Source organism: Trachypithecus francoisi, unplaced genomic scaffold (assembly GCF_009764315.1).
Source record: "Trachypithecus francoisi isolate TF-2019V2 unplaced genomic scaffold, Tfra_2.0 Lachesis_group11, whole genome shotgun sequence".
NCBI classification, from domain to species: domain Eukaryota; kingdom Metazoa; phylum Chordata; class Mammalia; order Primates; family Cercopithecidae; genus Trachypithecus; species Trachypithecus francoisi.
The window spans coordinates 92420283-92441269 of NW_022681456.1; the positions used below are offsets into that span (position 1 = coordinate 92420283).

Here is a 20987-nt window from a genome sequence, read left to right on the forward strand (position 1 = left end):
CATCCAATCCTATATCAAGTGCTATTAATTACTGATAACCCAGGTAGGAAAAAAGGATACTGCAGGGGGAAAAAATAACATAATCATAAGAGATGATAAAGTTAGGGGCTATGTCTTGCAAACTATCAGATTCTCAGTGCAGTGCTTGGCAAACAGGGACAAACCAGGTATTTTTGAGTGCAAGTCCCATCAAGAAACAAACTTCACCAACAAAGGCAGTACATCATCTCTTCTTCAACAGCTGAATATTTGGAGAGAAATTAAGATATAAATAAATGAAGATGTGGCTACACAGATGATGAGAAAATTCTTTTACTGGATCATGATGAAGATGTGGGTATTTGGGACTCTTGGTTAGGAAAAACATGTTTCTCAGAGATCTACTGATTTACTCAAGAACATATGAATTAGAAAATGGAGAGACACAAGAAAAATGTTCTCATGTTAAAGACACCAAAAAATACCAGAGAAAAGAAACAGGCAGAGGGGTAGAGAAAGCATTGCATCACCTCTGCTTCCCTCAAGATCTGTCTTTTGGAGGTCAGAGTTGCAACAAGTTAAAGCAAAGGCCAACTGACTGAATACTTGGAAGCACACTTCTGAGTAGAGCTCTCCTTTAATACATCAGCTAAAACCACGTGGGCTCATTTTTAAATATATAAGGAAAACATCATCTGCACACATTATGAACGTTTGCTACTGACAGAATATACTAAATGCTAAAACGGGGATACAATAAAATTCCTATGCATATGGCATTAATTGATTTGCTTTAGAACCTTGATCATTAAGATGCCAGAAAAGCTATAGCTATAATCTTAGGATTTAGCTACAAAACTCATAGCCAAAGCTCTCCTGTGAGTAAACAATGGATCCTCAAACAAGAAGAATATGTTATAGAATCTAACTCAACAGCGCATTAATAGTCTAGATCAAGTGACAGCCTAAAATGTTTCAGGGAACTATTAAATTATACTTTAGGGACTCCACATGATGTAACTCATCCCCATAAACCTTCTCCACTAGCATCCTTCACCTTCTACTAACCCTTCAGATGTCACCTAAAATGTTTACTCCTATTTAATTTCTTGTTTGTCTTCCTGACTAGATCATAAACTCAGAGGGCAGAGATTGAATCTGTCTTGCTTGGCAAACAATTTATGTTCAATACATGTGTGTTCATTAAGAGATGTACGCATTGAACACAACATAGTGGGCTTCAAACCAAGAAATGCTACGATATTTCGCTAAGAGAATGACTTTATCCTCTCTTCCTGTTGCCTAATATACACGATCTGAAGATAAAGCCTTATTTCTATATTCCTATTACTTCTTCAAATCTGCACAGAAAAGCCTTCATCTAAAAGCAAAATTAAAGTTCAAAATTTTATCAGAGTTTCGGCTATATTACCAATAAGTCTAGAATAGTTTTTTTTTTTTTTTTTTTAAAGAATTTCAGCTATAATCAAAAAATTCATGGAGACTTCAAATTTTATTCATAGCCAACCGGTCTTAAGACGTATGTCTTCTATTAGATTGACATTCAAAAATGAACTCTATCTTCCAAATATACTTGTCTCAAAACAGTACTTTTGATTCTTGTACACTTTCAGTTCTCTTAGAAGATGTATTTTTTAAAACAATTAAACACTAATGACTAATAGTATGTTTTTAAAAAATACCTTCTATTCTTAATAATGGTCGTTGACATAAGAAAAATAAGGGAAGCTAGGCCCAAAGTTAGAGCTACAGAAAAAACAGAGGCCAAGCAAAATAAACAATAAACTTGCAAATTTTGCAAAGTAAAAGTATTTTAAAATTCAACCAAAATGTCACAGAACCTAAATATGTAAGTATCTATGATAAATTTGGGATTAATCCCTAGCAAATGTTTAGAATGAATTAACAGAGAGGTAGTTTCATCTCTAGGAGCCACAGTGGATTTACAACAACAAAGCAAGATAACCTCTATGTTACTGTTTTGATAGAAGAAATATTTGTAACTTAAGAGTTTCAAGAAACACCTGACAGGGTCTTCCTTGAGATTCTCAAGTGGAAATGAAAATAAGATAATAGTAAAGATGAGGGATCATAATTGTTAAATAGCAACAAATAACGCTGATAAAAGGTTCAGGTTAACAGATCTCTAGAGGTTTCCACAGTTGGCCTTATGCTCCTCAACATAAATTATTAACAACTAATACAAAACACATCCGGCATACTTAATTTGTAGATAATACAAGCTGTTCTTATCGGGTACTAATATACAGTATCGCTAAATGAGATTTTGAGAATTCTATAAAACAGAATAAGCTAAAGTTAATTAGATAAAATGTAGCATTTCTAGTTTTTCTTTTTTTTCAGTGCATTAACTACACACATACAATTGCACCTGAAAAAGTACAGCCTGAGAGGAATTGTTCACGTATTTTGTTTACGTGAAAATAGCTTAGGTTTCAGTTGCCTACAATCCAGTAATGAAATGTGGTTGCTAAAATAAAAATTCACTTCTGGTATTATAAATTACAAGAAACAGAAGGAAAAATAGGGAAAGCAAAAGGTCTGGAAACCATGACAAATAAAAGGAACAGCAAAATAAACCAAATATATTTAAACCTGGAAAAAAAATCATGAAGAATATGATAGTACTCCTCCAATATATAACAGGTTACAACATAAAAAGAAGAAATATCTTTATATATGGCTCTAAAAAGAATAACCAGTATTAAGTAGATGTTACTGAAGAAGATTTTAATTCTTTCATAAAGAATGAGCTACACAGAAGGAGTAGGTTGTGATTTAGTAAATTTATCACAAGAAGTACTAATACTTTAACAAAAAATAGGTGTGGGAGACTGAACTTAGTGATTTTTTCATCACTTTTAATGTTATAGCTTAAATAAAAGGCAAATGACAAAAGTGTAAGATAGGAAAACATGGAATCATTTCAAAGAGGGAAAAAAAGAAAATAAGTATTAGAATTGACAAATGTGGAGATATTTAGATTAATTACAATAAAAATAAACTTCGAGTATACGAGGTAAATATAAAAAAAAAATTTACTTGGGAAAGCATTATAATACACAGGGAGAAAGGAAATGAGGTTAACTAGGACAATCCGCACTGCTAGCATGTGAACATGGACAACAAAAAGGAACTAAAAATAATACTGCATATCCAGGTCAGCCCAACCAAGTTATAGTAAGAATATTCTTGCAAGTAAAGAACAGGATGAAAACAAGTTTGATTTAGAAGGATAATTAGTTTGAAGAAGTACAAAGTTCCATAAGATTAACTCAAAAGGCTAAGTAGAAGAGATTTAATTAAATATGTGTGTGTGTGTGTAAGTACAAAATGGGAAATAAGCAGTTGAATTTAAAAATGTAGTAAAATCACTATAGCCAAACCAATAGTGATCATTAAAATAGGAAAAATTAATCTAAAAGTACGAACAGAAAGGAAAAAATTGCTAATTTTTTAAAATGAGGGCATAATTATTTTAATCTGTTATTTATACTTATAATAATATTTTAAGTCTTTGTCAAAATTTCAATTTATACCAGAAAACTTAATTTTAACACATGGCTAATTATCCCAGCTTAAGTGACTGATAAGTGAAGAACCCCGTGTCTTAGTTCTCTTTTGAAGAAAAGCCAGGTGCTGCAATATTTGTGACATTTAGATTTAATGCAAAAACTGGTATCTGAAATAGGTCAAATAATAACTTTTCCCATGTATTATTTAAAATACGACCTCCATTAACTTTTTTGCAAGATTTCTTATGTAATTATTCTGAAAACAGGAAAGGAAAATAGAAAAAATTTTTGTAGTTCAGCCCAAGTAATTAAGGAATACTTGAAAACAGAGTTTTCCCAGAATAAACTTTTTCTTGATTAAAGAACTTTACTTTCAAAGCTAAATAACTTGAAAGAAAGAAAGAAAGAAAGAAAGAGAGAGAGAGAAAGAAAGAGAAAGAAAGAAAGAAAGAAAGAAAGAAAGAAAGAAAGAGAAGGAAAGAAAGAAAGGAAGGAAAGAAAGGGAGGGAAAGATAGACAGATAGATGCAGGCATTAACAAAGTCATATGCTCTGTTTCGTTCAATTTACCCCATATTTTAGTCTACCAACTTAATCTTTAAATCACTCCAAATATTAAAGGTATGAGCCCTCAAAGGATGAGTGAAGGATATTGGAGACCCTAAGACAGGAGCATCACATTATGGCTCATCCACATTTCATCCCAAGACCTTAAGAGTTTTGGCCACTAAGAGGCCGAAAGCAGGTCAACAGAGAGAAGATGCTCTCCCCGCAAATTTCTGTTTTTGAGGATAAAAATAAAGCTAATTCACCAATAACTACCCTTAATAATTTCATTACAAGCTGTCAAGTAAGAATCTCCTTTAAGCTTCTTTTACTCATGTTTTGTTAAAAAGTTTTCATAATCAGTTTCCAAAGATATTTTCTTCTTTAATGAAAATCATTATTGGATATGGATTTAAGTCATACACATCCCAAAAACAGATCCTAAGGGCAGGGCACAGTGGCTCACGCCCGTAATCCCAGCACTTTGGGAGGCCGAGGCAGGTAGATCACTTGAGGTCAGGAGTTCGAGACCAGCTTGGCCTATATGGTGCAACCCCATCTCTACTAAAATACAAAATTAGCTGGGCCTGGTGGTGCATGCTTGTAATCCCAGCTACTAGCGAGACTGAGGCAGGAAAATTGCTTGACCCGGGAAGCAGAGGTTGTAGTGAGTTGAGATCATATCACTGCACTCCAGCCTGGGTGACAGAAAAAGACTCCGACTCAGGAAAAATAATAATAATAATAAAATAAAATAATAAATAAAAATTTTTTTTAGGGTCTTAGATGGTATCTGGCTAATTTTGGATATGTCTATGCATGTGAGCATTCATAAGAGCTTAGAGCAGGGGTGTCCAATCTTTTGGCTTCCCTGGGGTGCACTAGAAGAAGAATCGTCTTGGGCCACACATAAAAGACAAACAGTAACAGTAGCTTGTGAGCTTAAAAAAAAAAAAAAAAAATTCACAAAAAAGCCTCATGTTTTAAGAAAGTTTACTAATTTGTGTTGGGTTGCATCCAAACCCATCCTGGGCTGCATGTGGCCTGCAGGTCGGGGGTTGGACAAGCTTGGCTTACGGATTATCTTCTTAAGGTTTTTTTTTTGGGGTGGGGTGGGGTACATAGAAACAAAAGAGAAAATACTTGTATACTTGTTAACATTAATCTCCACAATAAAACTTTCAGTTACCTAGAACTGTCCCAAGCACATTATGGACAATCAGGCATATATATGTAAGTGGCTTATTTATTTACTTATTTATTTATTTTTAGAGACATAGTCTCGTTCTGCTGCCCAGGCTAGAGTGTAGTGGCATGATCACAGTTTACTGCAGGCTCAACCTCCTGGGCTCAAGTGATCCTCCTGCCTCAGCCTTCTGAGTAGCTGAAAATACAGGCATACATCATCATACCCAGCTAATTGTTTAATTCTTTTTTTTTAGATACAGGGGTCTCACTATGTTTGCCCAGGCTGGTCTCAAACTTCTGGGCTCGAGTAATCCTTCCACCTTGGCTTCCCAAAGTGCAAGGATTACAGGCATGAGCTGCTGTGCCCAGCCTGTGTTTGTTTTAAATCCTTAAAATAACCTTCTTATCTCTTGCATAATCATGAATATGCCTGTATCCAAAAATATGCTTTTTGGGAAGCCCCACTCTATCTATCTCTGCAAACAGTAGACAATAAAGTTTGCTAAACTCAACAATCTTGCAACAGCTTCAAGGGAAGACAATCTGATGACTCCAAATGGTTTTCCATCACCTTCATCATGTAAGAGGCAAAGGCTGTTAAATTAAAACTCTTATTATTTGAAAAAAGACAGTTAATGAGAAGGACATTCAAAAGGAAATATCCTGAACTTTTCTGATTTCTGCACCTTGGCTCATAATTCCTTCTAACTAGAAGACGTTTCTTTACTTGTAGAAATCTGAAATAAGGCTGAGCCCAATGTCATCTCCTTTATGACATGTTCTTACATCCCCAAAGTGTAAATTAATTTTTCTCACCTTGACATGTTCATGTCAACTCATTTATGACATATCAATTATTGTATCAGTTATATTTTATATATATTAACATATTGATAAAGTTGACATTAGCTGGTGAGAAATATACACATATATTCCAGTTCTTTAGTGACAGGGACGTCATTGTTTAACACTAACACAGTGCCTTGCACACAGAAGGCACAAGAAAATGTTTTGTGAACAAGTTCCACCGCAGGCTGCAAAGATAAGAATGTTTTCTCTAGAAAAGTAGTTTTGTCATTGATTTATTCAAACACATACTAACAACTCAGCCAGCATGACAAGCTAAGATTGTACAGAATACCATGTAGGTTCAGGCATGCCAAATTAAAAATAAAAATAAAAATAAAATAAAATAAAATTGGGGGTTGGAAAAGAGTAAGGGAGGTTCTCACTCTAAATTTTACAAGGCTGGCCGGGAGCAGTGGCTCAGGCCTGTAATCCCAGCACTCTGGGAGGCAGAAGTGGGCAGATCATGAGGTCAGGAGTTCGAGACCAGCCTGATCAACATGGCAAAACCCCATCTCTACTAAAAACACAAAAATTAGCCGGGCGTGGTGGCGCACGCCTGTAATCCAAGCTACTCAGGAGGCTGGGGCAGGAGAATCACTTGAACCCGGGAGGCAGAGGCTGCAATGAGACAAGATAATGCCACTGCACTCCAGCATGGGAGACAGAGCAAGACTCCGGGGAAAAAAAAAAAAAAAGTCCTCTTTTACATGCTGAAGAAATTAAAGGCAAAGTGTCATACAGAATGCCACTTCAAATAGTTTGAAAAAAATGTGTGTATATGGTGTTTGTTATACTATTCTATCATCTTTTCTGTAAGTCTGAAATTTTTCAAAATAAAAAGTTTAACAAATAAATCTCTTACACCTATAAGGAAATCTGACTCAGTACATTCTCATCAGAGGAGACTGTGAGGGAAAAAATGAAGTCTTAAAATACATACTTCTATGTTGAGACTGATGGAAAGAGTATGATTTGCTCCTTTCTGGAGAGTAGCTTCTGCTACTGACACTGGAACCAGATCTGCTGTGTGGAGAATCCTTTCGGCCAACAGGTGATTCTCTGAAAAAAGTATTGTCCCTTTTATGAGGAGACCGCTCTCTTGCATAATGGGAAGAGTAGAAACTTTTTCTTCTAAAGCCATCTCTCATTTCCCTTTGGGGGGGAAAAAAAAAACGTAGAATAAGTTAATTACACTCTATACCCTACATATAAAAGCACAATGGCAAAAGCTCTGATTATAAGCTACTCTTTAAATTGTACTCTTGGTTCTCTTTTTCTATCATTACCTAACTGCTGAAGTGAGCTAACAAAATGAAACAGTATCAGTGAAATATGATCGAGAATGTACCCTTTTTCAGTTTGAAATAGAACCAGGTAGCTAAGTGCAAAAGTTACTTTATTTTAGGCAAGCACAAATTCTAAAATGTAAAAAAAAAAAACTGTCATATAGTTTCCATTTCTCTTTGCCATTAACAATATACCACACAGCTACCACATTCTCAAAAACGCTTAGAAACGCCAACAATTTCCCAAGTAAGACACTTTATGGCCAGTTACCCCCTTCTAAGTATAGAAACTCCTGGTTTTCAAGGGATATGCAATTTTGCCCACCCACCCCCAGGACAATGTGGCATTGTCTACAGGTATCTTTGATTATCATAACGGGCAAGGAGAGTTCCACTGATGGGTAGGGACCAGGAATGCTGCTAATTTCCTACAGTGCCCAGGACATGCCCCAACACTACACACCAAAAAACTCTTCAGTCCAAAATGTGAATAATCCCAACACCAAGAAACCCTGCTATATACCTATTAAATTCTTGTTCTCTGAGTTTGCATCCTCAGTACATAGATTGTTGCCCATCTCTAAATAACTACTTTATCACCTCTACTTTTATAAATTAAATTTTTTTATTGAGAAATACCATCAACTCAAAGCACCAAGTAAGCCCTAGTAGTAAAACCTTATAAAGCAAAACCATTTTAAAATGTCAAACCAAATCAAAATTACTAAATGAAACCATCATCAACTGAGCCTCTATTAAAAGAACACTTAAGAGTCAAACAGGTTTTAATCCATGATTTAACAAATGTACTGCAACATTAAAGAATATTAAATTTCAGAGAGAAGAGTGCTAAGAGACAAACCAATAGCATGCAATTTCAAGTGCTTGGAAAATCATTTCAGCATCTTGATTGGCATTCCATAGGATATAAATAGGCTGTTGTCCTAAAGTTCATTTGAACACTAGCTGATTAATACCCCAAATATATTGTCCCTTCAGACACAAGTAAGTTTCCCTGGGAAAAAGCAGAAAATAGCTTAAATTCATTTATGGTAAATGAACTGGTATAGAACACTAATACTGAAATAGAGCATTAAGGAATTCTAGCACTAGAATTCCTAGTGCTAATTCTAGCACTAGAATTCCTTAGTCACTAAAACTACAAGGGACACACCAACAGCACTGGTTAGCCAGAGTGGTGACATGGTTATTAAACAAAAAGCTTTTGGAAATTGTGTGAGGTGCTGGGATCCAATGGTGAGCCAAATGTACACAGTCCCTGCCACCACAGAACTCTCAGGATAACAGGAGAGGCTGACATTAGACAAATATACATAAAACATGTGAATGCAGTCAAGAATGGATGTAGAGAGACTAACAAGGAACTTAACTTAGTCCAGGCAAGAGACAGTGGTAGCTTAGATGGGACAGGAGCAGGCGAGGGGTCACAAATTTTACATGTACAAGAATACACCCTCTAGACTTAATGGGATGTAGTTAATGTTTTCACTAATGAAGTGTGAAAGATGGGATGCCAAGCTGATTCCCATAATTTTGGTACAATAGATTAATGAAATTAGAAAAATAAATTTGAGAAATGAGGATGCAGGTGGGAGGTCCAGATTTTGATGGGAGCATGTTATATTTAAGATGTTTGTGCAATATCTAGGTGAGCAACTAAAGATAGTAGTCTAAACCTCAGAGCAAGTTTTTGGCTGTCAATATAAATTTATCTGTAAATAGGCAGTACTTAAAGCCTGGTGCAGATGAAAGCAAAGGAAAAAAGGATAGCAGGCCTAGAACGTGGGGCTAAAAATCTCTACCATGAAGAGAGAAATGGGCTGTTGAAGATTGAGAGAACAGCCAGAGAAACATTAGAAAGGAGAATGCATTTATCATGGAAGCCAAGGAAAGAGTATACCAACAAGGAAAATAAAGGTTTCCTACACTGAAGTTAAGTGACTCTTATTGGTAACTTGCTTACAGGATAGAGAAGAGTAGGCCCACCTTCAGAGGAAAGATTGCCTATCTTCCTCTAATGAAGAGACAAAATGTTGAACTACAGTTTCCGAATCTGACACCAGATGGCAGTAAAATCACAGCAGTTCAGAGCTATCAGTGGCCTGAGGTGGCAGGATACACTTGGGGGATGTTAAGTGTCAAATGTTAATAGCTCAGAATAGAACAATATCTCTTCTACCCTTCACATCAATCCTTCTCCTACTCCCCACCAATTTAAGTAAAAACATCACAACAGGCCTCAATTTTCATAAGTATCCTTTTTGATAAAGTGGTAACAGCCATTTTTTCAGATGTGTGTGTATGTATTATATAATGTATATAGTGTCCACTATATGAACAGCACTATGGGGAATTACTCTTGCTTTGAAGAAGCTAAGTATATTGGGAAGGGTGGTAGGGTGAGGGGGGATGAGAACCAAATGTTTAAGAAGGCTGGTAGTTTGTACCAAATGTTTAAGAAGGCTGGTACAAAGTTACAAAGGTAACTTTGAAAATAGATGGAAAACTGATCCAGGTCTTAAGAAAATATGAGATTTAGATTAATATTATCTAACAGAAATATAGCCAAGCCACACAAGTAGTAGTCATATCTAAAGTAAAGAGAAACAAGTCAAATTAATTTTAGCATTTTATTTTACTTAACCCAATATATCCAAAGTATTACCAACATGTAATTGACATTAAAAAAATTTGGTAAGCTATTTTATATTCTCTTTTTCAGCCTAAATATTAAAAATCCAGTGTGCATTTTATGCTTACAGAATATTTCAGTTTAACCTGACGATATTTCAAGTACTCAAAAGGTACATGCAGTTAGTGGCTCCCATAATGGACAGCATAGATTTAGATGGGGGGGAAAGTATCACAAACTTCAGAAAAAGCAGTAATAGATTAAAGTACTATGTGAAAAAGAACTGAAGTAGTTAGAATAGTGAGACCTTAAAAAAGCAGTTAGTGAAAAGCAAAGGTAGAAAACATTTAGAAGAAAAATGACAGTATCAAATACAGCAAGTCTGGGGGAGACTATGCATTTAAGACCTAGGAGTTGGCCATGTGCAGTGGCTCACGCTTACAATCCCAGAACTTTGGGAGGCAGAGGTGGGAGGACTGCTTGAGCCCAGGAGTGTAAGACCAGCATGGGCAACACAGAGAAGCCTGTCTCTACAAAAAATTAAAAAATAGCTGAGCGAGGTTGCACCCACTGGTACTCCCAGCTTTTCAGGGGGCTGAGGTGGGAGGAACACTTGAGCCCAGGAGAGACTGCCGTGAGCCATGATCGTGCCACTGCACTCCAGTGTGTGTGACAGAGCAAGACTCTGTCTCAAAAAAAGACAGACAAACAAACAAACAAACAAAACAAACACACACACACACCAGGGTGGGCATGGTGGCTCACACCTGTAATCCCAGCACTTTGGGAGGCCGAGGCGGGGTGGATCACTTGAGGGCAGGAGTTTCAGACCAGCCTGGCCAACGTGCTGAAACCCCATCTCTAGTAAAAATACAAAAATTAGCTGGGCGTGGTGGTGTGTGCCTGTAATCTCAGCTACTCGGGAGGCTGAGTCAGGAGAACTGCTTGAATCTAGGAGACTGATTGCACTCCAGCCTAGGCAACAGAGTGAGACCCTGTCTCAAAACAAAACAAAACCACCTAGAAATCATTTGAGCTGTCAGTCCAAGAGTCCAGTAAAATTTTAGAAACCAAAGCAGACTGCAATAAATTAAGATATAGCTAGTGAATAAGTTAAAAGCCATAACTTTTCTTCCCAAACAGGCTGAAGGAGGGAAGATGAGAGGGAATGATATTTTGAGGAAATATTACTGAAGGCTGATAGAAAAAAGTCAATTCGCTGTAGAAGGGGAAACTAATAACCCAAGACACAAAAATGTTAATGGTAGGAGCCAAAAGTCAACTGGAGAAAGTGAGACAAAGGGACTAAGTAGAAGAGAAGAATATGAAAATAGAAAAACTCTTATTTCAAGAAAATAAAATACGACAGAGTTCTCATCAGAAGGCCTTTGTCTCAGTAATTACAGAAGTCATCAGAAAAGTAAAGAAAGAAAGAATGTGAATGGAGGCTTTAGGCAGATTAGAAAGTTTTACTGATCCTCTGGGGCAAAGTATTAATTAGAGCAATCCTTCTCAAAATGTACCTCCACAGACCTACCTGCCTCAGCATTTGCAGGAAAGGTGATAGAAATGCAAATTCATGGGCATCAACCCTCACCAGCTGAATTAGAATCTCTAGGGGTGTGACTCAGGCTTCTGGATAAGGTTTTCCAGGTGATTCCTATGCACACGAAACGTTAAAAAGGACTGAATTCTTCACTAACACGTAAGAGTTATATATAAGTGAATTGTTCAGAAGTCAGAAAGCAGAAATTCAGAGTTCATGAGGCAAAACAATTCCCAGTGATAAAAGTAGGGCCTGACCATACCTGTGGATATATAAAGTTGAAAAATACAAGAAAGAACTCGAGTTAAAGGTGGCATTAAATCAGGATACAGAGGCAGACTGGATAGAGAAGACTGTGAGCCAGAAATTGTAATCATCAAGGAAGAAGGAATGGACTGCTGGAAATTCATCAGAGAATACAGTAAGACAGGGTGGTGTAAATGAGGAAGTTCAAAGATGATGTGGAAAAAGAGGCCTGGAGAAAGCAATGAGGAAGAAGAAATATGCCCGAACTCATCTCAAGAATCAAGGAATTAGAAGGCAAGTAAGTTGGGGGAAAAGTTTCAAATCTCATTCCATTCCTTAAGAACTGGATGACCTTGACCAAGTTATTTAATTTCCCTATGCTTTAGTTTCCTCAACTATAAAGTGGGGATAATAATACCTACTTCACAGAGTTGACATGAGGAATAAACAAAATAATATATGTAAAAAATTTAGAACAGAGCCTGGCATACAGCACTCAAAAGATGTTAGTTATGTCTATTTACCCTAGTACCCTAGTACCCTGGTATAATTTCCATTAAGCCAGTAAAAGGTTTGCAGAAAGAAAGAGCCAGGCATGCCAATACAACTGCTGTATTGATAGCTGTACGTCATTCAGGAAAGCAAAACTATGGAATCTTGCATGTCTGTAAGAGTTTAAACTAAGCCATAATAAAGCTTCTAGAAAAAGACTTCAGCATGACTTCCCAGGGAACTTACTTTACAGAGGATGAAATGCCTTTACAGAGGATGAAATGCCAAGAACTTCAGTGAAAGAGTCTTTATGCAGATAAAACATACGAAGTAAAGTAGGCAAAAATGCAGCTCACTAAACTAGGGATCAGAAAATGTTTGCTCTTTGAAAAGTCAAATAATATTTTAGGTACTGTGGCTATATGATCTCCCAACACATCTTCTCAACATTCCTCTGACAGACAATAGCAGCCACTGATAACATATAAACAAATAGGCATGGCTGTGTTCCAATATAATTTTAATTACAAAAACAGACAACTGACCAGACAGCTGGCCTATGGGTTGTAATTTGTCAACCTCTAATCTAAATAATTATACACTTCCTGAAAGTTTTCAAGCACAATTTATTAAAGAAAGAGGCTACCTACAGCTTCATATTTCCCACAGATTATCAAGAAAGGTATGGAGTTTTTCACCCCATCTTTTACCAATATCTTAAAATTTTTGTGCTTTAAAAGTTTAATTGTATTTTGGAAAGAAAAAATAATTAAATAATGATAGAAATGTTTTGGCTGGTTCATATTTTGTTCTCTACCAGAGATCTGACAAAAAGCCTTTCTTAAAATATGTTGCATAGAACACTAATTCACAAAATATTAGTATTTCCCATTCTACTACAAAACATAAAAGGGAGTTCTGTGAGTACATAACTTTGAGAAACACATTTACTTAGAGTTCCACATCTCAGATTACTCCTTAATGGCAGATATAGATTCAACAATTAATTCATCTACTTATATATGGCCTTTTGACCTTAATATAATTAATCTCTCTGAGCTTCATTTTCCTAACCACTCCAGACACAGCAATTCTGACATGAATGGTATCTATATTACAATTTTAGGTTTTAGTCTTTTCATCATCAGTTATCTCATTTTTAACCTTACATGAATACATGGACTCTCAAGCTTTAAAATATTTCATATAACTGAGACAATATGGGGAGGACAGCAATCACGTATCATGATAAATTCAGGTGAATTGAAAAGTTAAATGTTTGGATGGAAAAGACAGAAGAAAAAGACCCCGCCACCCACCCAAAACAACTGTTTAAAAAAAAAAAAATTTAAGTATACAGGAAGAGCCATTTTGTATCAAAATACCAAGTATAAACTATATACAGAAAGTTCTCTAAGGTGAAAAGTAGAACTAGATTTAAAGCAAATTTCCAATTAAAAGAGAAAGTTTCAACATCAATGCCAGTCTTAAATATTAATATTTAATGATTTATTTTTGGCTGGGCACAGTGGCTCACACATGTAATCCTACCACTTTGGGAGGCCGAGGCGGGACAGATCACTTGAGGTCCGGAGTTCGATAACAGCCTGGCCAACATGGTGAAACCCTGTGTCTACTAAAAATACAAAAATTAGCCAGGCATGGTGGTGCACGCCTGTAGTCCCAGCTGCTCAGAAGGCTGAGGCAGGAGAATCACTTGAACCCAGGAGGCAGAGGTTACAGTGAGCCAAGATCGTGCCACTGTACTCCAGCCTGGGGTGATAGAGCGAGACTCTGTTTCAAAAATGTAATAATCATAATAATAATAATTTACTTTCAATTTTTTAATGAATGCTAGCAAAACCACTAAGAATAAGATGAACACACCAATAAAAAATAGACAAAGGATATGAAGATAATTCAATGGAAGATAGACAAAAAATATCGCCTCACTAAACATTAATATTTAAGATAACAAAGTTAAAGTAAGTTTTCTCTATTAAATAGGCAAACGATATCCTCTAAGCAGTTACTGTGCCAAAGAATCAGACCTAGGAAAGGGTTTTGTTTAAATATAAGGTAAGACATAAGGTTGCTTAGTTTGACCTTTCCTTGGTGCCTTAATTTAAAAAAAGAAAGGAAACTAAGACTTTGATTTTTCATTTTTACTTGATTTATCATAAATTGTGTTTTTATACTAGGGGATAAAAATTTAACAGAAATAGCACTCAACTGCTTTGTAAAACTAACATCATGTGCACTAGTACCTAAGAGTATTTACGGAGTACCCACCATTATTCATAGTAGCTGTGTATGAGCCTCTGTGCCTCTGTTAGTGTTGGAAGGAAAATTAAACAGTAATAAACATCAAGATGCCCTTCTCATTTACGGATTAGTGGAAATCATTTTTTTTTTTTTTTTTTGAGACGGAGTCTCGCTCCGTCTCCTAGGCTGGACTGCAGTGGCCGGATCTCAGCTCACTGCAAGCTCCGCCTCCTGGGTTTACGCCATTCTCCTGCCTCAGCCTCCTGAGTAGCTGGGACCCGCCACCTCACCCGGCTAGTTTTTTGTATTTTTAGTAGAGACGGGTTTCACCGTGTTAGCCAGGATGGTCTCGATCTCCTGACCTCGTGATCTGCCCGTCTCGGCCTCCCAAAGTGCTGGGATTACAGGCTTGAGCCACCGCGCCCGGCCGGAATTCTTTTATAATCTCTCCTTTTTTCCCTCAGAGATAGAAACTCTCATGTTTGACATTTGAAACCTAGTGCAAACTATGTTCAGCAGTTAATTGTGATGACAAGAATGAGAAGGAATTAAAAGTATTCTGCAACATCTTGTGGAAGTAGGCCTAGAAAAAGCCAGATACTTACAGATGTGAATATACGGATATGTACAGAGAGAGAAAAAAACTTGTTAATGAACATAAGAAAGATGTTCTAACAGTCAGAAAAGTATAATATTTGCAGTGCTATCTAATATTTTCTCTCTGTGTGGACCCTAGAAGTTTAACCCTCATTTATGGGCCAGAGTAGTATTTCCCTTTTTAGGACCATTAAATCCCTAGCGATTTCTAGCCAAACCCAAGTGTTGCATATTATTCATGACAAAGCTTAAGTAGACACTTAATTTTTAAAAATATTCACTCAGCCTTCAGGAAAGTTCTAAAACCTGTGTTTAAAATGCCAACTCACTAGGGCACGGTGGCTCAGGCCTGTGATTCCAGCACTTTGGGAGGCTGAGGCAGGCAAATTGCTTGAGCCTAGGAGTTACAGATCAGCCTGAGCAACACAGGGAAACCCTGTCTCCAAAAAAAAAAAAGAAGAAAAAGAAAAGAAAAGAAAGCCCGGGCGCGGCGGCTCACGCCTATAATCCCAGCACTTTGGGAGCCAAGGAGGGCAGATCACCTGAGTTCAGGAGTTCAAGACCAGCCTGGCCAACATGGTGAAACCCCCGTCTCTACTAAAAATACAACAATAAGCTAGGCGTGGTGTTATGCGCCTGTAATCCCAGCTACTCAGGAGGCTGAGGCAGGAGAATCACTTGAACCTGGGAGGCAAAAGCTGCCGTGAGCCAAGATCGCGCCACTGCATTCCAGCCTAGGCGACAGACTAAGACTCTGTCTCAAAAAAAAAAGTGTCTGGTACTAGCGGTTAGCTGTAAAACCATTCAGTATCAACTAGTATAATTTTCTTTGTGCAAGTATCATCTTGATTTTAAGAATTTTGTTGTTGTTGTTTTACCCATAACCCTGAAGCATGCCAAAAAGAGAAAGAGTATACTAAAGTCTGGACATATTTTTAATACTGTTCCATAAATCGCCAGGTAAAAACTGCAAGTAAGACAAAGGTCCATTTACCATACAGAGAAAACTTACAACAAAAGCCTTCCAACTATAGGTTTCTAGCTATGTTGAAAATGAAGGTATCAACATGTATGATACAACGCATTCAATACAATGAATTTGTACGGCAAATCAAAAAGGGCCTTTGAAGAAACACAAATAACAATACAACCAGGATTATGAGGCCTCCAAAAAACACACTTGACGAAACTGATGCTTTTTATTATCAGACTACATAGCCTGAGAGTTAGGACAGTGTCTTTGGCTACATTGCAAACACTTCAGCTATACTGCCTGGCATATAAAAGATGCAAAGTCATCAGGACAATGGAGGAAGGGAAGAACTAATACCCCATAAGGCAGTCTCTCAAAATGTGTTCCTTGAACCATGTGTGACTGCAGATTACTTTAGATGCTTTATTTGAAAAGCAGATTTTTGAAGCTCAGATTCTCCTGTTTATACACATCCCCAAGGTAACTCCAGCTCCTCACATCAGTCCAACCAGGTAAGCAGTGACAGAACCCTCAGTGTCAGCAGACATATGTTCACTGGTTATGAGTAAAATACCACAAAATGGGAGAAAGGCATATAAGGGAAGGGAAGAATGCAGAGATGGAAAGCATTTACTTCTTATTCTGACCCTCATTTTTCTCTCCTTCCCACATCCAAATATGCACAAATATTCAAATAAAATATTGGCTACTTCCTTTCCAGTCAATAGGGACTTACAAAAAGAATTAAGATTTCAAGAATTATTTTGAGAAAGCAGCCTGGTAATTAGCAAGGCAAGCTTAAGAATAAGTGAAGTACAACCACAAATATCTTTTATTTTAAATGAAACAGAAAAGCACAGGCACTGTGACTTAAGCCAAGGAATTTTCCCCATCACTTCTATCCTATCAAAAAATCAAACGTGTCTCTCTGCTTGAGTTCAGATTAGAATTTTGGTGGTCAAGTTCAAAGCTCTTTCCACAAAATCACATGTTTATGGTTAAAAGTATTCTAGGAAAAGTGGAACAAACAAACCAAAAAAGTATTCTAGGCATAAGATATGGACTAAGAGATCTTCCAACTAGAACTTTTTTTGTTTTTTTAAGGCGAAGTCACCCTCTGTTGCCCAGGCTAAGGTGCAACGGCACGATCTCAGCTCACTGCAACCTCCACCTCCCTAGTTCAAGCAATTCTCCCACTTCAGCTTCCCGAATAGCTGGGATTACAGGCACACGCCACCATGCCCAGCTAATTTTTGTATTTTTAGTAGAGACCGGGTTTCACCATCTTGGCCAGGCTGGTCTCGAACTCTCAATCTCAGGTGACCGCCCGCCTCGGCCTCCCAAAGTGCTGGAATTACAGGCGTGAGCCAGCCTAGAACATGTTTTTTAAGAACAGAAATCTTATCTGTGTTATTAGTTTGATCTCTAACACCTAAAACAGTGCCTACTCTTATAAAGGTAAGATATGCCTAAATTGCTAAACAAAAATACCAAAAAATGTAATGATTCAAAGACAAAAGAAGTCTATCTAACAACGACGAAAGAGTCTAGGCATCCCAGCAAGGTGAGAAACGGCCCCATGCAATTTTATCCAAGGACCTAGGGTGACCACTATTCTATTATTTCAACATGTGGGCTTCGAAGGTCACATGTTTGATGTCATTCCACTCCAAGGCCTACCCTGCAACTTTATCACTCATAGCACGGTAAGCAACACAAGCATTGGCATGTTTGTGTCAGTTCGCTCCGGTACCACGTCCAGGGGCAACATGATATAAGCCTAGATAAATGTGGCACATGCAGTGGGTGTGGGTCACAACTGAGGAACACTGAACTTAAAGAACCCACCATTTTTACACCAAGCAATAAGCAAGCCTGCTATTTGACAAACAGGGAGACATTACTCTCGCCTTCAAGACTGCTCATTACAAACACATCTCTGAGAACTACCCTGAATAATGAGTGAACAGAGTCTTGCATATCTCGGCAAGATGTGCAGGAGTGCAAGACACCCACAGAGGACTGTCTCTCCTAACAACTGGGAGCCAGATTTCCCACAGATGGAAAAAGGAGATAAAAGTATGAAATAAAGGAAAAGGTATTGCCATGATCTCATAGTCATGAATACACATAAACACTGTATAAAAATAAATGCAGAAGTAAAAGTCTGTGTGTGTCTCTGTGTTCAGATTCTTGGCTTCAAAAAATCACTCTCCACTACAGAAAGCCTGTGTTCCTTGGAGAAACACCTGTACTTAGAGTGAGGCAGAGAAGCCTAAGAAGAGACTGAAACATCTTGTGTCAGAAAGAGGTGACCAAAGAATGATGTGGACATGTCAAAACAACACAGATGACCCTGGTTTGGCGATGGATTCTTAGATATGACATCAAAAGCATGAGTAACAGAAGAAAAAAAATAAATTGGACTTCATGAAAATTTAAAACGTGCATCAAAGAACATTATCAATAAAGTAAAAAGACAATTAACAGAATGGAAAAAATATTGCAAATCATATATCAGGAATAGTTTAATATCATACTCCTAAAATTCAACAACAAAAAGACAAAAAACCCAGTTAAAAAAAAAAATCAAAAAACTCAAAACAGATATTACTCCAAAGATATACAAATGACCAATAAGCACAAGAAATGATGTTCATCATCACTAGTCATCATTAGGAAAAGGCAATTCAAAACCACAATGAGATACGACTTCATGCTCACAAGGATGGTTACACACACAGACACATAGACACACACGGAATATAACAAGCATTGGCAAGAATGTGGAGCAACTGGGAACTTTCCACATTGTTAACAGGAAAGTAAAATGGTGCTGCCACTATGGAAAATGGCTTGGTGGTTCCTCAAAAAGATAAGCATGGAATTACCATATGATTCAGTAATTCCACTCTTACAAATATACCCAAAAAACTGAAAACACGGACTCAAAAGAGATATTTGTATGCCAATGTTCACTGTAGCATTTATTCACAATGCCAAAAGTTGAAAACAATTCAAATGTGAGTTTCTGTACCCACTAAAATTAAATTAATTCTATTCAACACTGTCAATAGAATTAATGCTCATGAATTGTGTACTTAAAAATTACGTAAATGGCATACTTTATTATGTTATATATATTCTGTCACAAGAAAATATTTGAAAAACAAAACCAACCAACCAACCACAGAAGCTAATTTGAAGGGACTCTCACTGGCCAAATTTGAGCATCAAAATAGTGACAGCAATGAATTACAACCCACTGAATAAAATAGGAATCTATTAGTCCATACATACATAAACAAAGTTTTGTCTGTTTTAAGGGGGTAAAGAGGTGAAGAGAAAGTTCTTCCTTACAATAGAACGCCAGCATAATAAATATAGAAAGAATGGGCTAACAACCCATTAAAACCCATCATATTTCTTTAGTAGGGTTGGACTGCCGTAACAAATTATCATAGGCTTAAACAACAAACTATTTATATTTCTCATAGTTCTGGAGCTGGGAAATCCAAGATCAAGGTACGAGCAGATCTGGTGTCCAGTGAGGACTTTCTTCTTGGTTTGACAATGGTTGTCTTCTCATTGTATCCTCACATGGTGGAGAGCAAGCTCTTATGTCTCTTCTCAATAAGGCACCCATCCCAGTCATGAGAAATCCACCGTTATGACCAAATCTTACCTCCCAAAAGGCCTACCTCCTAATACCATCACAGTGGGGGGCTAAGGTTTCAACATGAATTTGGGGGGACATAAATACTATGTCCATAATATTAATAATTAACTCAGGCAAAACCATCAGTGGATGCTAAAACTAGCAGCTGAAAGTGAACAAGAAATGATACAATCACATAGTTTCAAAGTATCTCCACACAAAGCAATTTCAGGGGGAAGGACAACTTAATAGTAAAGAAACTTTGCAGACTCCATTTTAAACAAGTGATAAAAGTCAACCATACCAATAAGGGCACAAACCAACAACATGTGCAGCCTATAGGAGGAAAAAGAATTCAACGGCTGGGCGCCGTGGCTCATGCCTGTAATCCAAGCACTTTGGGAGGCCAAGGCGGGCAGATCACGAGGTCCGGAGTCCGAGACCAGCCTGGCCAACATAGTGAAACATCGTCTCTACTGCAAATACAAAAATTAGCCAGGTATGGTGGCACACGCCTGCAGTCCCAGCTACTCGGAGGCTGAGGCAGGGGAATCACTTGAATCTGGGAGGCAGAGGTTGCAGTGAGCCAAGACCACGACATTGCACTCCAGCCTGGGTGACAGAGTGAGACCTCATCTCAAAAGAAAAAACAAAAGAAACTTAGCATCACTTCAGGAACTGTCCTGGCAAAAACGTACAACCTAGACCTAATCTCTAATAATGAAGAAATACTGGACAAATCTAAACTGAGAAAGAAAAAAAAACAACTTGCCCTGTATTCATCTTGCCAAAAACACTAAACCATAAAAATCAAGGGAAGACTAACAGCTGTTCCAGATTGAAGAAGCCTATGAAAATGTGATTTATGAGCCCAGATTAAATTTTTTTGCTATAAAGCACATTACTGGGGGCATTTTTGGAGACATTAATGAAATCTCTAGTGAAGGGTTACAGGAGTTCTTTCAGTTATTCTCGCAATTTTTCTTGTCTTTTTTTTTTTTTTTTTTGAGACGGAGTCTCGCTCTGTTGCTTAGGCTGGATGGAGTGCAATGGGTGATCTCAGCTCACTGCAGCCTCCATCTCCTGAGTTCAAGTGATTCTCCTGCTTCAGCCTCCCGAGTAGCTGGGACTACAGGTTTGTGCCACCATGCCT

At 37.4% G+C, this 20987-nt stretch overlaps 1 protein-coding gene across 27 annotated transcripts in view; it reads right to left on the reverse strand.

Annotated features, from left to right (window-relative positions):
• Nucleotides 1–20987, reverse strand: part of PPHLN1 (periphilin 1) — a 128113-nt gene that overhangs the window by 74337 nt on the left and 32789 nt on the right. For all 27 annotated transcript variants that reach the window (XM_033222400.1, XM_033222396.1, XM_033222392.1 and 24 more), the window contains one exon: nucleotides 7059–7270. In XM_033222400.1, the coding sequence (XP_033078291.1) occupies nucleotides 7059–7270 (212 nt within the window). The remainder of the gene's footprint in view (nucleotides 1–7058; nucleotides 7271–20987) is intronic.